We start from the raw sequence: 12,369 nt of genomic DNA, 5'->3' as shown, positions 1-12,369 counted from the left end.
ATCATCTACGCCACTTTGACTTCTCTCTCCCTAAATTTTATTTCGAGTTTAGTGTTTTACAACCTTTTATTTTTTACTTGCATTAATTCAGGATCACTGCAGATAAGTTCTTTTTGGGTGGAAGGACAAGCTTCCTGGTTTTTACCTTGCTGCATTAGTCAACAGGCCCAAAGGTACATGTTTAGAATTTTAAAGTAAATTAACTTTGTTATACTGTTAGAGTCCGTTGTAAATGAGGTATCAAATTTTTAATTTGGAAAGCAAGCATATAAATAATCAAAAGCAAAACGAAATTTTTTCAAGACAGTATTTATAATGAAATTAAATTTCACAGTCAATTTTAATAAAATTGAAATTTTGCCCACAAAACAGGCAACAAGGGACACTAAACAGCAAAGGGTCCTTTTTCAAGTTATATTTAGAGTAGATCACAAAGCTGTTAAAAGGAACTTAAGGTTCACGTGATTTTTTTCTCTCTCCGGGTTTTCAAGTGTCTCATGAGGATGAGAACTTTAAGGGTAGCTGGGTGGCTGTCACCATCTGCATGAGTGCTCACACTGCTCCTTGAACCCTTCGTGGAAGAGGCAGACTCAGCAGGACATGAATGCTCTCCTTGTAACAGGGCAAAACTCTTCGAAGCCAGTTGCTTCTGTAGGTTTTCCATGGTCCTTTTTGTATCAGCCTTGTGGTGCACTCTTTGTTCTTTGTTGCCTTATTGCTATTTCAACTTTTATATTTGCATGTTGTATTTTTTCTCAATTGGGATTGAAATGCAGCCCCTTTAGGGGAGGAGACTACCTCAGGATGATTTTTGTCCCCCACAGCACTAGCATGCTGACAGGCATCTGGTAAATGTTTACCTGCCTTTACCCCATCAGAATTCTTGCAAGGTTGCAAATGGCAGACACTGACTCTGGTGAACTTAAGCAAGTAAGGTCATTAGGTAGTTCACAGAAGCCAAGGGAAGGCTAAGAACCCAGCTCAGCAAACAGATGGTAACCATAGGAGCCTTGGGACCAATATCCAGAAATATATAGCCCACTGCTGCCTGGCTGCCCTGGTGAGGTTAGGGTGCTGCTCCTGAAATGACAAGTCTTCCCACATCTGCGTCTTGAGAATAATTGTTCTAGGTACAAAGTCCCCATGAGGAGCATGTAGTTGGTCATGCCTCAGTTAGTGCCCTCATTGTTGGGGGCTGGGAAGAGCAAATACTGGCTTTTGTGGTCAACTTTTATGGTAGAAGATAGGCCTTGATCCTACCTAGATTTGGAAATTCCCCAAATGGAGGAGGGGAGGAATGGCTAGATACTTGAAAAGGCATGTGAATTGGGTTCCCTTTTCCTTTCATAATTTTTGTATAACTGAATTTGAAGCCAGATTGTCTTTATGTCTAACATTGTGGGACTTGTTTGGCACTTTTTTGCGGGTACTGAAAGCAGGTTTGGTGACAGCATCTTCGCAGCCAGGTGTAGGGCTTGGGAAGTTTGTTGCCTCAAGCACTTGCTTCCACCCATCTGTCACCTGCCTAGAGCTCTGAATGCTTGAGGGACTGCAGAGTCCTCTACATAGTTTTAGCTGTGCTTGGCATTGGACTTCCAATTCTAAAATTGTGCATAGTTCTCTCTGCCAGATAATGACACTTACATGAGTACTTGTTCCTATTGTCACTGCTACTGACTATGGAAGCTTACTGAGACATTAGAGATGCAGTTGTGGCCAGTGGTTGTTCCCGAGCAGTGTGGTTGGGGTGGGGCAGACTGTGTTTTAAGTTGGAAAATTGGATGATGGAGTAATGTTGTGGCAACTCTGGTGTACATTGAAAGTCTTCACTGTTAACATGGGTACATTTCTCTCTCCTGCTATCAGGCATCCAGTCAGTGTTCAAACTACTCTGATTGGTTTTTAAACTATTTTTTACAGTTTGTTCAAATCAGGATCCAGACTAGGTACACACATTACATTTGGTTAATTGGTCTCATAAGTCCCTTTCAAATCCAGGCTTCAGCTCCCCTCCCCGCTTCTTTCTTTGCCCTTTTTGTGTTGAAAAGACAAGGTCATATGTCCACAGAATTCCCTGTACTCCAGACCTTGCTGACTGCATGTGTGGGCTAGTTCTTGCAGGTAACAGTGAACATGCTTAGATGCCTTGCTCTATCCTTCCTCCTCCATGAGATTTACCTGTTCTTGCACTTCGCTTCCTGGCATCTTTTGGGCAGGCAGGGCTCACTTTGCTCAGGGGCCTCGTCCGGCCCAAGCTAAGATGGCAGAATTTCCAAAGAACAAAGAAAGATCTCCAGACTCGGTGAGAAAAGGTCAAGTTTTCTTTTCGTTTTTCAGCTTTAAACTTTAAAAATTTGGTGTAAACTATCGGAACATTTATTTCATGGGTTTTTATCTTTCATAACTGCCACCTGTGCCAGAAATGCTTGCAGACTTATCTAGTGCAACCTTTCTATTTCAAGATATATCTTTATCATTAGAAAGTTACTATTTACCCCAAAGTCTCATTTTATTAAGCTTTTTGAGATAATTGTAGCTTCCCAGTATAATATCCTAGTACAACCAGGATATTGAAATCAAAGCAGACAAGATACAAGGCACTTTCATCACGCAGGAGCCCTCATAGCCACACCACCTTGCCCTCCCACCACTACTGTCTCCTTCACCCCTGGCAGCTGCAAATCTGTTCTTCATTTCTGTAAATTCCACGTTTTAAGAATGTTCTGTAGATAGACTTATACAACATGTAACCTTTAGGGATTGGCTTTTTTCAGCCATCATAATTTGCTGGTGATTCATCCAGGTTGTGTGTATCAAGTTTGTTCCTTTTTATTGCGGACTAGTATTCCATGGTGTCATGTACCACAGTTTGTTTAACTATTCACCCATTGAAGGACATCTGCGTTGCTTCCAGTTTGTTTTATTTTGTTTTTGTTTTTTTTTTTTAGCTATTAAAAATAAACCTGCCGAAAACATTTGTGCACAGTTTTTGTGTGAGCCCAAGTTTTTGTTTTTCTGGGACAAATTCGATTGCTGGGGTAATTAGAAAATTATTAATATTTCACCAAACTTTTCATTTTTAAAAAAATTTAAGTGTTTTTTTAAGTGATGAGAAAAGGTAAAGGAAGCAATAGTTTTAATTTTTTTCTTTGTGAAATTATAAATACCCCTAACTGTATGTATGTTTTTAGTAAATTAATCCAGTAAAAGTGATAAAATAACTATTTTTCCTTTTATCTCTCTCATCTTTTTTCTTAAAAATATATATGTTTTAAATACCTTGTAGATTTACCAGACCAGAGCACTTAGGAAGCAGTGCCAAGATCAAATGTAGTGGTTGCCATAGCTACCAGGAGTCTACTAAACAGCTCACCATGAAGAAACTGCCCATTGTAGCCTGTTTTCATCTCAAAGTAAGTTTCCCAGAAAACAAATTCTAGAGGCAGACTCTTATTTTTAGTCCCCAGAACAACTTAGAGCCTGTTGGTTTGGTGTTTAGAGTACATTTTATAATTGCAGTGACTCGGTAAGATGCTCTAAAGAAACAAGGGTTTAATAACTTGTAACTCTTTCCCTATCTTCTGTTGAGGAGAGACGTCTCTTGGGAACAAAAAGTAATTACTGCATAATGAAAATAGGATGTGAGTTGCTCGTCCAGAGTTGGGGATTGTTAAGGTTTTACTGCTCCTACCTAAATTCTTCCATCCTCCAAGTTTTTATTTTACTTAAAAACAAACAAAAACTCTTAGCATTATGATTTAGTCCAGTGGTCAGCAAGCTCTTTGTAAAGGGTCAGTTGGTAAATATTTTAGGTTTCATAGCCATATGACCTCAGCTTCATATTATTCATTTTATTTTATGACCCTTTAAAAATTTTTAAAAACCCAAACCACTTCTAGCTTGCTTACTGGATTTGGTCTCCCATGATGCAGTCAAAGAATGTCTTTTACCAGGTGAAGTGAGCATTATGTTTAGTTTTGCTTCCAGAGGTGACAGATATTCATCCTGTTCTCTACTATCTTGCACTTTGCTGGGTCTGTTGTAAGATGTTTATCACTTTGAACAATCACATCATTTTAAGATTTTACTTGAACCCCATAAATTAGATTTATATGGATCAGTACTGCGTTATCGAATCAATAAGCTCCAGCAATGGCCAAAAGAGAATAAGAAAATTGATGAAAAGCATATTTTGGGGAGTGCACAGAGAAGCACCATCAGAGAAAGCCAGTTACAGCTTCATTCCTCTTCCCTCTCATTCTCATTTCTGTAGCGATTTGAACACTCGGCCAAACTGAGGCGGAAGATTACCACATATGTGTCCTTCCCCCTGGAACTAGACATGACCCCCTTCATGGCATCCAGGTATGAAAGGGTTTGTTCAGTTGTGTCTGTCTTCAAAAGGGTGTGGCTCTGTTTGGTCAGCAGTTGGCACCAACTCCCTGATGAGGCAGTTATAGACATGGATATAACTGCACCAGCTAAAACCAAATTATTATCCTGATCTTAACTCAAAACACATTTTAGTTTAATGAGCTGTTTTCCTTCAGAAGTCTTGTTTCACATTTGGGTTTTCTCAAGCAACTCTTTTTCAACTTTCAGACAAGGAAATATATCAAGGATCACAGTGAGAAGACAGCATTTTAACTGATGGAACTGATTTTGAAATACAGATAAACAATTTTTCAATTGTACATTTCATGACTCTTGTTTTCAAATCTCGATATCATAGACCACATAAAAATTTACCCTCCCCAAAACCATGACACTAATATATTGGACACATATTAGTTTCCTAGGGACACTGTAACAAATTACCACAAACTTAGTGGCTTAAAGCACGAAGATGTTGGCAGGTCTGCATTTCCTTGGAACGGTCTAGGGAAGATTCCACTCCTTGCCAGGAGGTGTACCAGGTAGAACAGGGCTGGCTCCACTCCTTGCAAAAAAGGAGTGCTCTCAGCAGTTCACTTCGCCAGCCTGGGCCTCAGTTTCCTTACCTTTACATGGGGATAATCTCTGCCTAAAAAGGAGAATTGTTGGAAGAACTGGAAAGCATACATAAAATGGATCCAGCACATTATCTGGCAGAGTAGGCCCCCAATAATACCGTTGGTATCATCTGAGCCATGTGTCTCTTAGGTTAATTATTTTAAATGATGCTAAGTTTTGCTGTGTTTGTTACAGCAAAGAGAGCAGAATGAATGGACAGTACCAGCAGCCAGCGGATAGTCTCAATAATGATAACAAGTAAGTAGTGCCCTGTGGGTGTGCCCTGGGCATCTCCAGGTGTGAGTGGGAAACCTGGGACTTCCAATAGGATTTGGCAGGGAGGGCCCCACCAGCTTTTCCTAGGGAGACGACTGCATTTATGAGCAGCAGTGGCAGAGTTCATTTTTTTTGGCCACTGGCCTGCTTTCTGTCTTGCTGCCCACTAATTAATGTTGACAGTACTTAAGCCCTCTATTAGGAAAGTACTTCTCACACCTTTATCACAAACCCTTCTCTTGTAGGAGCCTGACCCCTTTCTCCTGGCCTTTGTACATGAGTGAGGGTCAATTTGGCCACCGCAGTCCTAGAATGAAAGCTCAGTGTCTGAATTCTGGACCCCTTGATCTTTGCCTTTGCATTGTAATTTGGCCTCTGATCTTTCCTTCATCATCTTTCTTTGTACCATTGGTGTGACAGGATGAAAGGAGAGAGTGGTTATAGTAACTCCCAATACCAGTTGCTCCCATCACTTCCACTAAATGTGATTCTAGTGAAGTTCAAGAGCTGAGTAGGGGCCACCCTCTGTGCTGTCTGTTCACCGCCTTTGATTCCTAGGGTATTACTATTTGGGGTCAGCAGGCTACCCATCACCATGCAGGCCTCTAACTGCTTGGACTGTCTGGTTTCTGATGGTGATAAAATTGAGTTATCTACTCAGTCTCTCCCCACTCTTTTTCTCCCAAATCAGATACTCCTTGTTTGCAGTCGTTAACCACCAAGGGACCCTGGAGAGTGGCCACTACACCAGCTTTATCCGGCAGCACAAGGACCAGTGGTTCAAATGCGATGATGCCATCATCACCAAGGCCAGCATTGAAGATGTGCTGGACAGTGAGGGGTACGTCAGGGGTGGCCGCTTGTTTCCCCATGTGTACCTCCAAATCCAAAGCCACGTCTGCCTTTGGTACCATTCTAGGAGATTCACCTTCAGTGGCTGAAGTAACAAGGCTTACTCTGGACAGAATGCCAGCCTTGATTGGTCACCAGATAGGAGACAGTATCTCTGAGCAGGGCACTCTTGATTAATGCCTTAACACAGAGAACATGGTGGTGGTCATTTATTTTAGTTGTGGTATGAGCTGACACATGAGTTCTTTAGCAGCTCCTCTCTTTCTCATTTTTTTCCTGGCACATCATCTTCCACCTTTAGCCTTTGCTAAATCCTTAGTCTTCAGACTATCAGTAGGATCCTAGCCCTAGGCATGAGCTGCCATGACTCTGCAAGGCGCATCTGGACTATATATTCTGAGCTGTGGGGAAACCCCCTTGGGAGAGAGCCTGTGTGGAAGAGTTTGTATTGGAGAGGACAGCCTTGTGGCAATGAGGAGGCCAGAGCAGAGGAGGGGGTTAGACTGAATCTGTTAGAGGAGTCTTACCAAAAGTTGCTCTTATACAGCAGCACTGGCAGTTCTGGACAGGACAGGCTGGGTTCAGGAGCTGTGTGGGAAGCAAGACTGACAGGTCTCATGACTTCTTGGTGGACAGGTGGAAGGACAGGCCTCATAACTTCTTGGTGGACAGGTGGAAGGACAGACTCCAGGGGCATTACGTGGGAGCACTGCCACTGCCTAGCCAAGGACCCTCCTGGGGATCTAAGATCCAAGAAATCAGACTGCTGGAGAGAGCTGAGGTCACAGTTCCAGGGTTCTGGTTGGGGAGGGTTAGTTTTGCCATAACTGCTCATGAATTAAGACATAAGCATACTTCTCTCTTTGCCTCCTCAGATACCTACTGTTCTATCACAAACAGTTCCTGGAATATGAGTAATCTTATCCTCATCTGGTCAGAAAAATGAAGGCCAAGAGTTGGCAGGCCTCATAAAATGATCCCCGAGCTCCCCAACATCATGATACTACCACTCACAGAAGTGCCCCCGAGAGCATCAGATTCCTGTGCAACCTGGACCTGGAGGAGGCAGCAGCAGTTATTGCCCAGGATTGTGGGGTTTGAATGGACAAGCACTGTGGTGGGAGGAAACACCAGGAACTGCACAACAGAAAAAAACATGTAATGAAGGATGTGTTCTGCATGGGAAGGGGCAGAGCATGTGTATCACTAGTGTATCTTCTTTGCTCTTCAGCGTGTGAGTGAGGGGCACCCCCACACTGTGGAGTAGCCTTGCTCTGGTGCTTCACTTCCACCGCATGACAGTGCAGAATTAAAAAGGCACCAGTCCATTTTAAAATTATGGGTCCATTAAAGCAGTAGAGAAGACAAAAATATTGTGCAAGGACAGGGGACATTGCAAGTATCTTTGTCTTTGTGAGTTTTAGTATTAACTATGTATAGTATGAAATTCTTAGCTTCTGTTTTGTCAGCCCCCACCCCCAGAGCCTGTGGAACTGAAGACATTAACTGAGGTTTCCAAGCATGTCATTTCTGCAGGTAATGTAGCATCACACTGCATGTGGAAGCATCAGCCTGGGTGTTCTCTCTCAGTTTCTAGAAATAGGCATTTTCTTATCTTCTCTTTTCCCACAATGGTGAATTTCATAAATGTAATGATAGTAACGTGAGTTTATACTGAAATTTAGGTAGTTTTTCTTTTACTCTTGAGAGTTAATCTTGTTTTTGGTGCTGTTTTGTTGTCCACCCCTACTCCAGAAGCATTTATGTCTGGTTAAAGCTAGAATATGCAGCAGAGGAGAATTGGGCTATAGCTAATAACTGCCTCTAACATATTAATCTTTTGAGTAGATGAAGCATTTTTCAGTGATTTCATTGTTTTCCTTCCTCATATTTTCTTGGCTGCCTGTCCCACGCCAGCTGTCCCTATTACTGCTTGGTGGGTGGTGTGTCCGTTTGAAGCTGGAGTAGCATCCAGTGGAGACTGCATTACATTGCTGAGTGCCTCTGTTTTACATTCAGTTTAGTTTAAATTGTAGCAGGAAAAGATAACTTTGTGATTGAGCTTATGGGAAGAGCTTAATGAGCTGAAACAATATGTATTGTTCTTTGTAAGGTATCTTGCATGCGTCTGTGTATCCAAACCCAGACTTAGATTGTTCGTGCATTTCTGAGAAATTAAAACTGAGAGACATAGGAGAGGAAAAGTTGATTTAATAGAGTTTGTGAAACAACCTGGGAATCCAGTCTGCATCTGATCTGTGGAATAGTCATTCCTGGAGAAGAGTAGAATCATCTTTTTCAGGATCAGCAAACTTTTTTCATAAAGAGCCAAATGGTAAATATTTTAGGCTTTGTGGGCCATATGGTCTCTTGCCATAGATAATATGTAAACAAATGAGCCTAGTTGTGTTCCAATAAAACTGTATTTATGGACACTGAAATTTGAATTCATATAATTTTCACATGTCAAATTTTTTTTCACTGTTTAAAAATGTGTAAACTATTTGCTGACTGGCCATACAAAAGCAGGCAGTGGACCAGTTCTAGCTCATTAGCTAGTTAAGTTGGCAGGGGGCGGAGGGTAGGGGGAATCATACCAGGTAGTTATTACTTAATATGGAAAATGCTAGAATATGCAAAACAATCATACTGCAGAATCATATGGAAAAATCCCTAGTGATCTTTTTTAAATTTTTTTAATTACAGTCGACATTCAATATTATATTAGTTTCAGATGTACAGCTTAATGGTAGTTTTTCAAGTACTCTCAGTTCATTCTCAGTTATATCTCTGTATTTAGGAACACAGGTTTTAAAGCATATTTTAAAATAGCAAGCATTATCAGAGAAATATGGATGGGTGCAGATTTTAAGAAATGGCGCCATGTTTCCGAGTTCGCGTGTGTCTGCTATGAAGATTCTTTGGGGGAGAGGTGTGTCTTTTAATAAGGAACAAATCTAATGGAAAAGGGAATGAACTGAAGTGTGGGCCTACAGAGTTCTTAGCCTTGAAGTCTCTTCCTGTGGTTTGCCACCTTGTGGCCTCTTTCCTTTACTGGAGTGTCCAAAATGCAAAGTGGGGACAAAGCAGATAACCTGTGGTCTGCCCAACCTGCTTCCCAAATCTGACCCTCCCCTAACACTTTCCTGTATTTTCTGTATCTGCTCATGTTTAGGGGGTCAGTTTTCTCTGAGAACCGGAGGACTTGGAGAGACAGTGGGGCCACATTTATCTTTTGCAGACATTATTTTAAACATTTGTATTCAAATTAGTTCTCTTTATTCCCTTTGGCATTGGTGTTCTAAGTATTAACCTCTCTATCTCTGCTGCTGAGAAATGCCCCTCCAACTAGAAGAACTGGGATGGAGGTGGTACTGCTACTATGGTGTTTGTCCTCCCCTTGTACTGCCAGCAGTAGGTCCTGTGGTTGATGTGCTCATTTGAATTTACCTTGTTAGGAACAAAATATTACATAATGGGGTTGGGATTTTTTTTAAGCTCTGAATCCACCTGTAAAATTCAGGAAAATGGTTTTCTTGTTTCCTAACAACCAGCCCAGTTTTGATGTTAAGATCATTACCTAGTGTGTCTAACCACTAAGGAATCGTTGGGTGACCTTTTTCACTTTCACCAGTATATTTAAAATAACCTGAGATGTTGGCTGTCACTTAAGTGCTTCACAGTGAAACTGACCTTTCCCTCTTCAGGCATCTGAAGCAAGTTCTGAGCAGTGTTAGAGTTCTGAGAGAGAGGGGGGTCAGGGCCAGGGCTGAGGAAGCAGCCTAAGGGTTGTGTGTCCAGGCCTTCCTCTGGCCCACACAGCCCCTCTCCTGTCGGGTTTACCTTCCCAGGATTTACCTTCTGCAGCAGCCCCGTATACTATATATACCTGAGCATTTGTGTTTGGCTTGGTGTGTGTATGCTTTCATTGTGTAAAGTTGCCGTTTTTTGACCATTGAAGTGACTGTTGGATTTACTATAACTGAAAACAAAAATTGTAAGAAAAAGATTCCAATGATAGTGCTGTGGATTTAATTACCAAGATGTTTACACCTCTCTTTTACCTATTGTTTTGAGGAACTGTTTTGACTCTTCTCCCTCACTTAATGGCTTGTAGTCTTTCCTATGTCATAATAAAGCTACATTTTATTCTGAAAATTGGCCGTCTCTCCCCTTTCTAACAGCAGCCAAAGAGGGGCAAGGCATGTGAGGCCTCAGGCTGTGGATACCTGCCAGGGCAGGCATTACCAAGATGGAAACCCTGCCGAGTTCAGCGGCCAGAGCTATTGTTTTGTGCCAACCTGACTGCCTTGGGTGTTGGCAAGTCCATGCAACCTACATTTCCGTTTTCTGTGTTTGACCTGCTGCTGCTTTAACACTCTTTTCCTCCTCTTGTGGGAAGGATGGTGACCTATCATGGATTCAGGACAGCCATGGGCTTTCAGAATTTGATGTGCATAAAAGTCACCTGAGGGGCCTTTTTAAATGTGGGAGTCCTTGCCAGAGTTTGATTACAAGACCTGGGATGTGGTATAAGTATACGCATTTGCAGCAAGCTCCTCAAATGATGAGAAAATAGCATATATCAATAAAAAGAAGGTAGGCATAGTTTGTGCTGTCCTTGATTCTGTAATTGGTCACAAGACTACCTAACATCTGTGACGTCCTTCCACTCCACATTGCACGCTTCCCTCACCCTCAGAACTTTACCTGATCTTTACCTGGTTGACCCAGACCATCATTTCTGAAATGTCTCTTTATTTTTTTGGATGCCATTGTTGCAAGTTCCTTTACTTACATAGAAATACCGAGAGGTGCCAGAGAATCCCTCTGGATTCCAGCCTTAGCTCTCCTCTCCCCATGCGTTGCAGTCTCTTCAAATTAAGTAGAAATGGAGTTGTTTCCCCCGGGGTAAACTACTCCTTTGGGGTCCAAGACCTTTAAACCACCAAAGCCCAAGTTTTCAAGAACAGGAATAAGAAAAATTTGTGATTGAGTTACTAGGTATAATAATGCTGAAAAGTGCCAGTCTCACTCCCACTCCTTGATCTCGAGACCTGTATGTTTTGAGGAAGTCAGCACCATATAATGGTTTCTGGTTGAAAATATAAAAGTTATCCCAGAAGAGAAGAACCACATCCTTTCGCTATAATAGACATCAGTAATTATAAGCTCAGCTGCTTCCAGGAGGTAGGTGATATAGTAAGAGCTGTTCTGTAGACACAAGCCCCTTACTGCATGATCTTGCTACTGTAAATTGGGTTCCCTGATCAGAAGCAGTGATGCATGGAATGTTGCAATAGTGGATGGTAGTACTGACAGGCAGGGCAGGCAAATCTATATCCAGAATATTGGTTTATTCCAGAGAAGACAAATCTCTGCCCCTCTCCCTCCCCAACATGATGGAAAAGGCCCCGTGTCATCAGCCTGCCACCTGATGGCTAGCTGCTACTAGGATATTGTCATCCCAGAGATTTGTTAGTCTCTTGTTAGCCAGTTAGGCACTGTGCAGCAACTAGTCATATGGACCTTGGTCAGGGCAAGTCTATGACATTGAGCCTATTCTAGCCTCCACCTCTGTCTAGATGGCCATTTAGTTCATGGGTCCGCTAAGCAGGCATGGTGTCTGAGAAAGGAAGCTGACTACATCCACAAGGCATGCCATTTTGTCGCCCTGATCATTAGAAGTTCCCCCTGTAGGGATTCTTATGGGCATACAATAGATAGAGATATCTTTTTGACCTGTGCCCATTTCGAGAGATCTGTATGTATCCAGATCTTGTCACTGATCTTTAAATCCTATTCCAAGTCCTTGACCATCCAGCCAAGCTGTTAACAATTCCCCATAAATCGATACAGATGAGGATTTTTGGTGCTTTTTCATTCTTGGGCAAGGTGGGTAACCAAATGTCTCCAAGTTCCACTCACAGGGCTTCCTTCATCACTGTTCTATAGGACCATCCTCAGTCATCTGGCCACAGGGAACACTTGAGGCCATGCAACAGGTATCTGTTGCAACAGTGAGCTACCTGCTCCTGTAATTTACTGTACCTTCTGGACATAGCCAAACTCAGTCTCTCATATGCCATTTCCGCTATGGCTGCTACACACCCCCAACCTTAAGGCTAAGCAAATCAGACAATATTCATTTTGTTATGGAATGCTCAGGCTTGCATGGTCAACTGTTATCCAGTCTCTACTGAGTCCAAGAGGCAAGTAGGAGCTATTTCAAAAAAGAAGAAGATATAG

The 12,369-nt window shown here is 42.1% G+C and overlaps 2 protein-coding genes across 2 annotated transcripts in view; one reads left to right on the top strand and one right to left on the bottom strand.

Annotated features, from left to right (window-relative positions):
• The window catches only part of USP22 (ubiquitin specific peptidase 22), a 50,226-nt gene extending 39,948 nt beyond the window's left edge, over nucleotides 1-10,278 (top strand). The window contains exons 9-13 of the mRNA XM_039847607.1: nucleotides 3,287-3,413; nucleotides 4,274-4,365; nucleotides 5,188-5,250; nucleotides 5,960-6,109; nucleotides 6,996-10,278. Of these exons, the coding sequence (XP_039703541.1) occupies nucleotides 3,287-3,413; nucleotides 4,274-4,365; nucleotides 5,188-5,250; nucleotides 5,960-6,109; nucleotides 6,996-7,038 (475 nt within the window). The 3' untranslated portion in view covers nucleotides 7,039-10,278. The remainder of the gene's footprint in view (nucleotides 1-3,286; nucleotides 3,414-4,273; nucleotides 4,366-5,187; nucleotides 5,251-5,959; nucleotides 6,110-6,995) is intronic.
• The window catches only part of TNFRSF13B (TNF receptor superfamily member 13B), a 63,808-nt gene continuing 61,062 nt past the window's right edge, over nucleotides 9,624-12,369 (bottom strand). The window contains exon 6 of the mRNA XM_039847609.1: nucleotides 9,624-11,084. The gene's annotated coding sequence lies outside the window, so the exon portion shown is untranslated. The remainder of the gene's footprint in view (nucleotides 11,085-12,369) is intronic.

This window comes from Pteropus medius, unplaced genomic scaffold (assembly GCF_902729225.1).
Source record: "Pteropus medius unplaced genomic scaffold, Ma_sr-lr_union100, whole genome shotgun sequence".
NCBI lineage: Eukaryota > Metazoa > Chordata > Mammalia > Chiroptera > Pteropodidae > Pteropus > Pteropus medius.
Note: the sequence above shows the minus strand (reverse complement) of the source record. Positions and strands in the feature narration are given on the sequence as shown.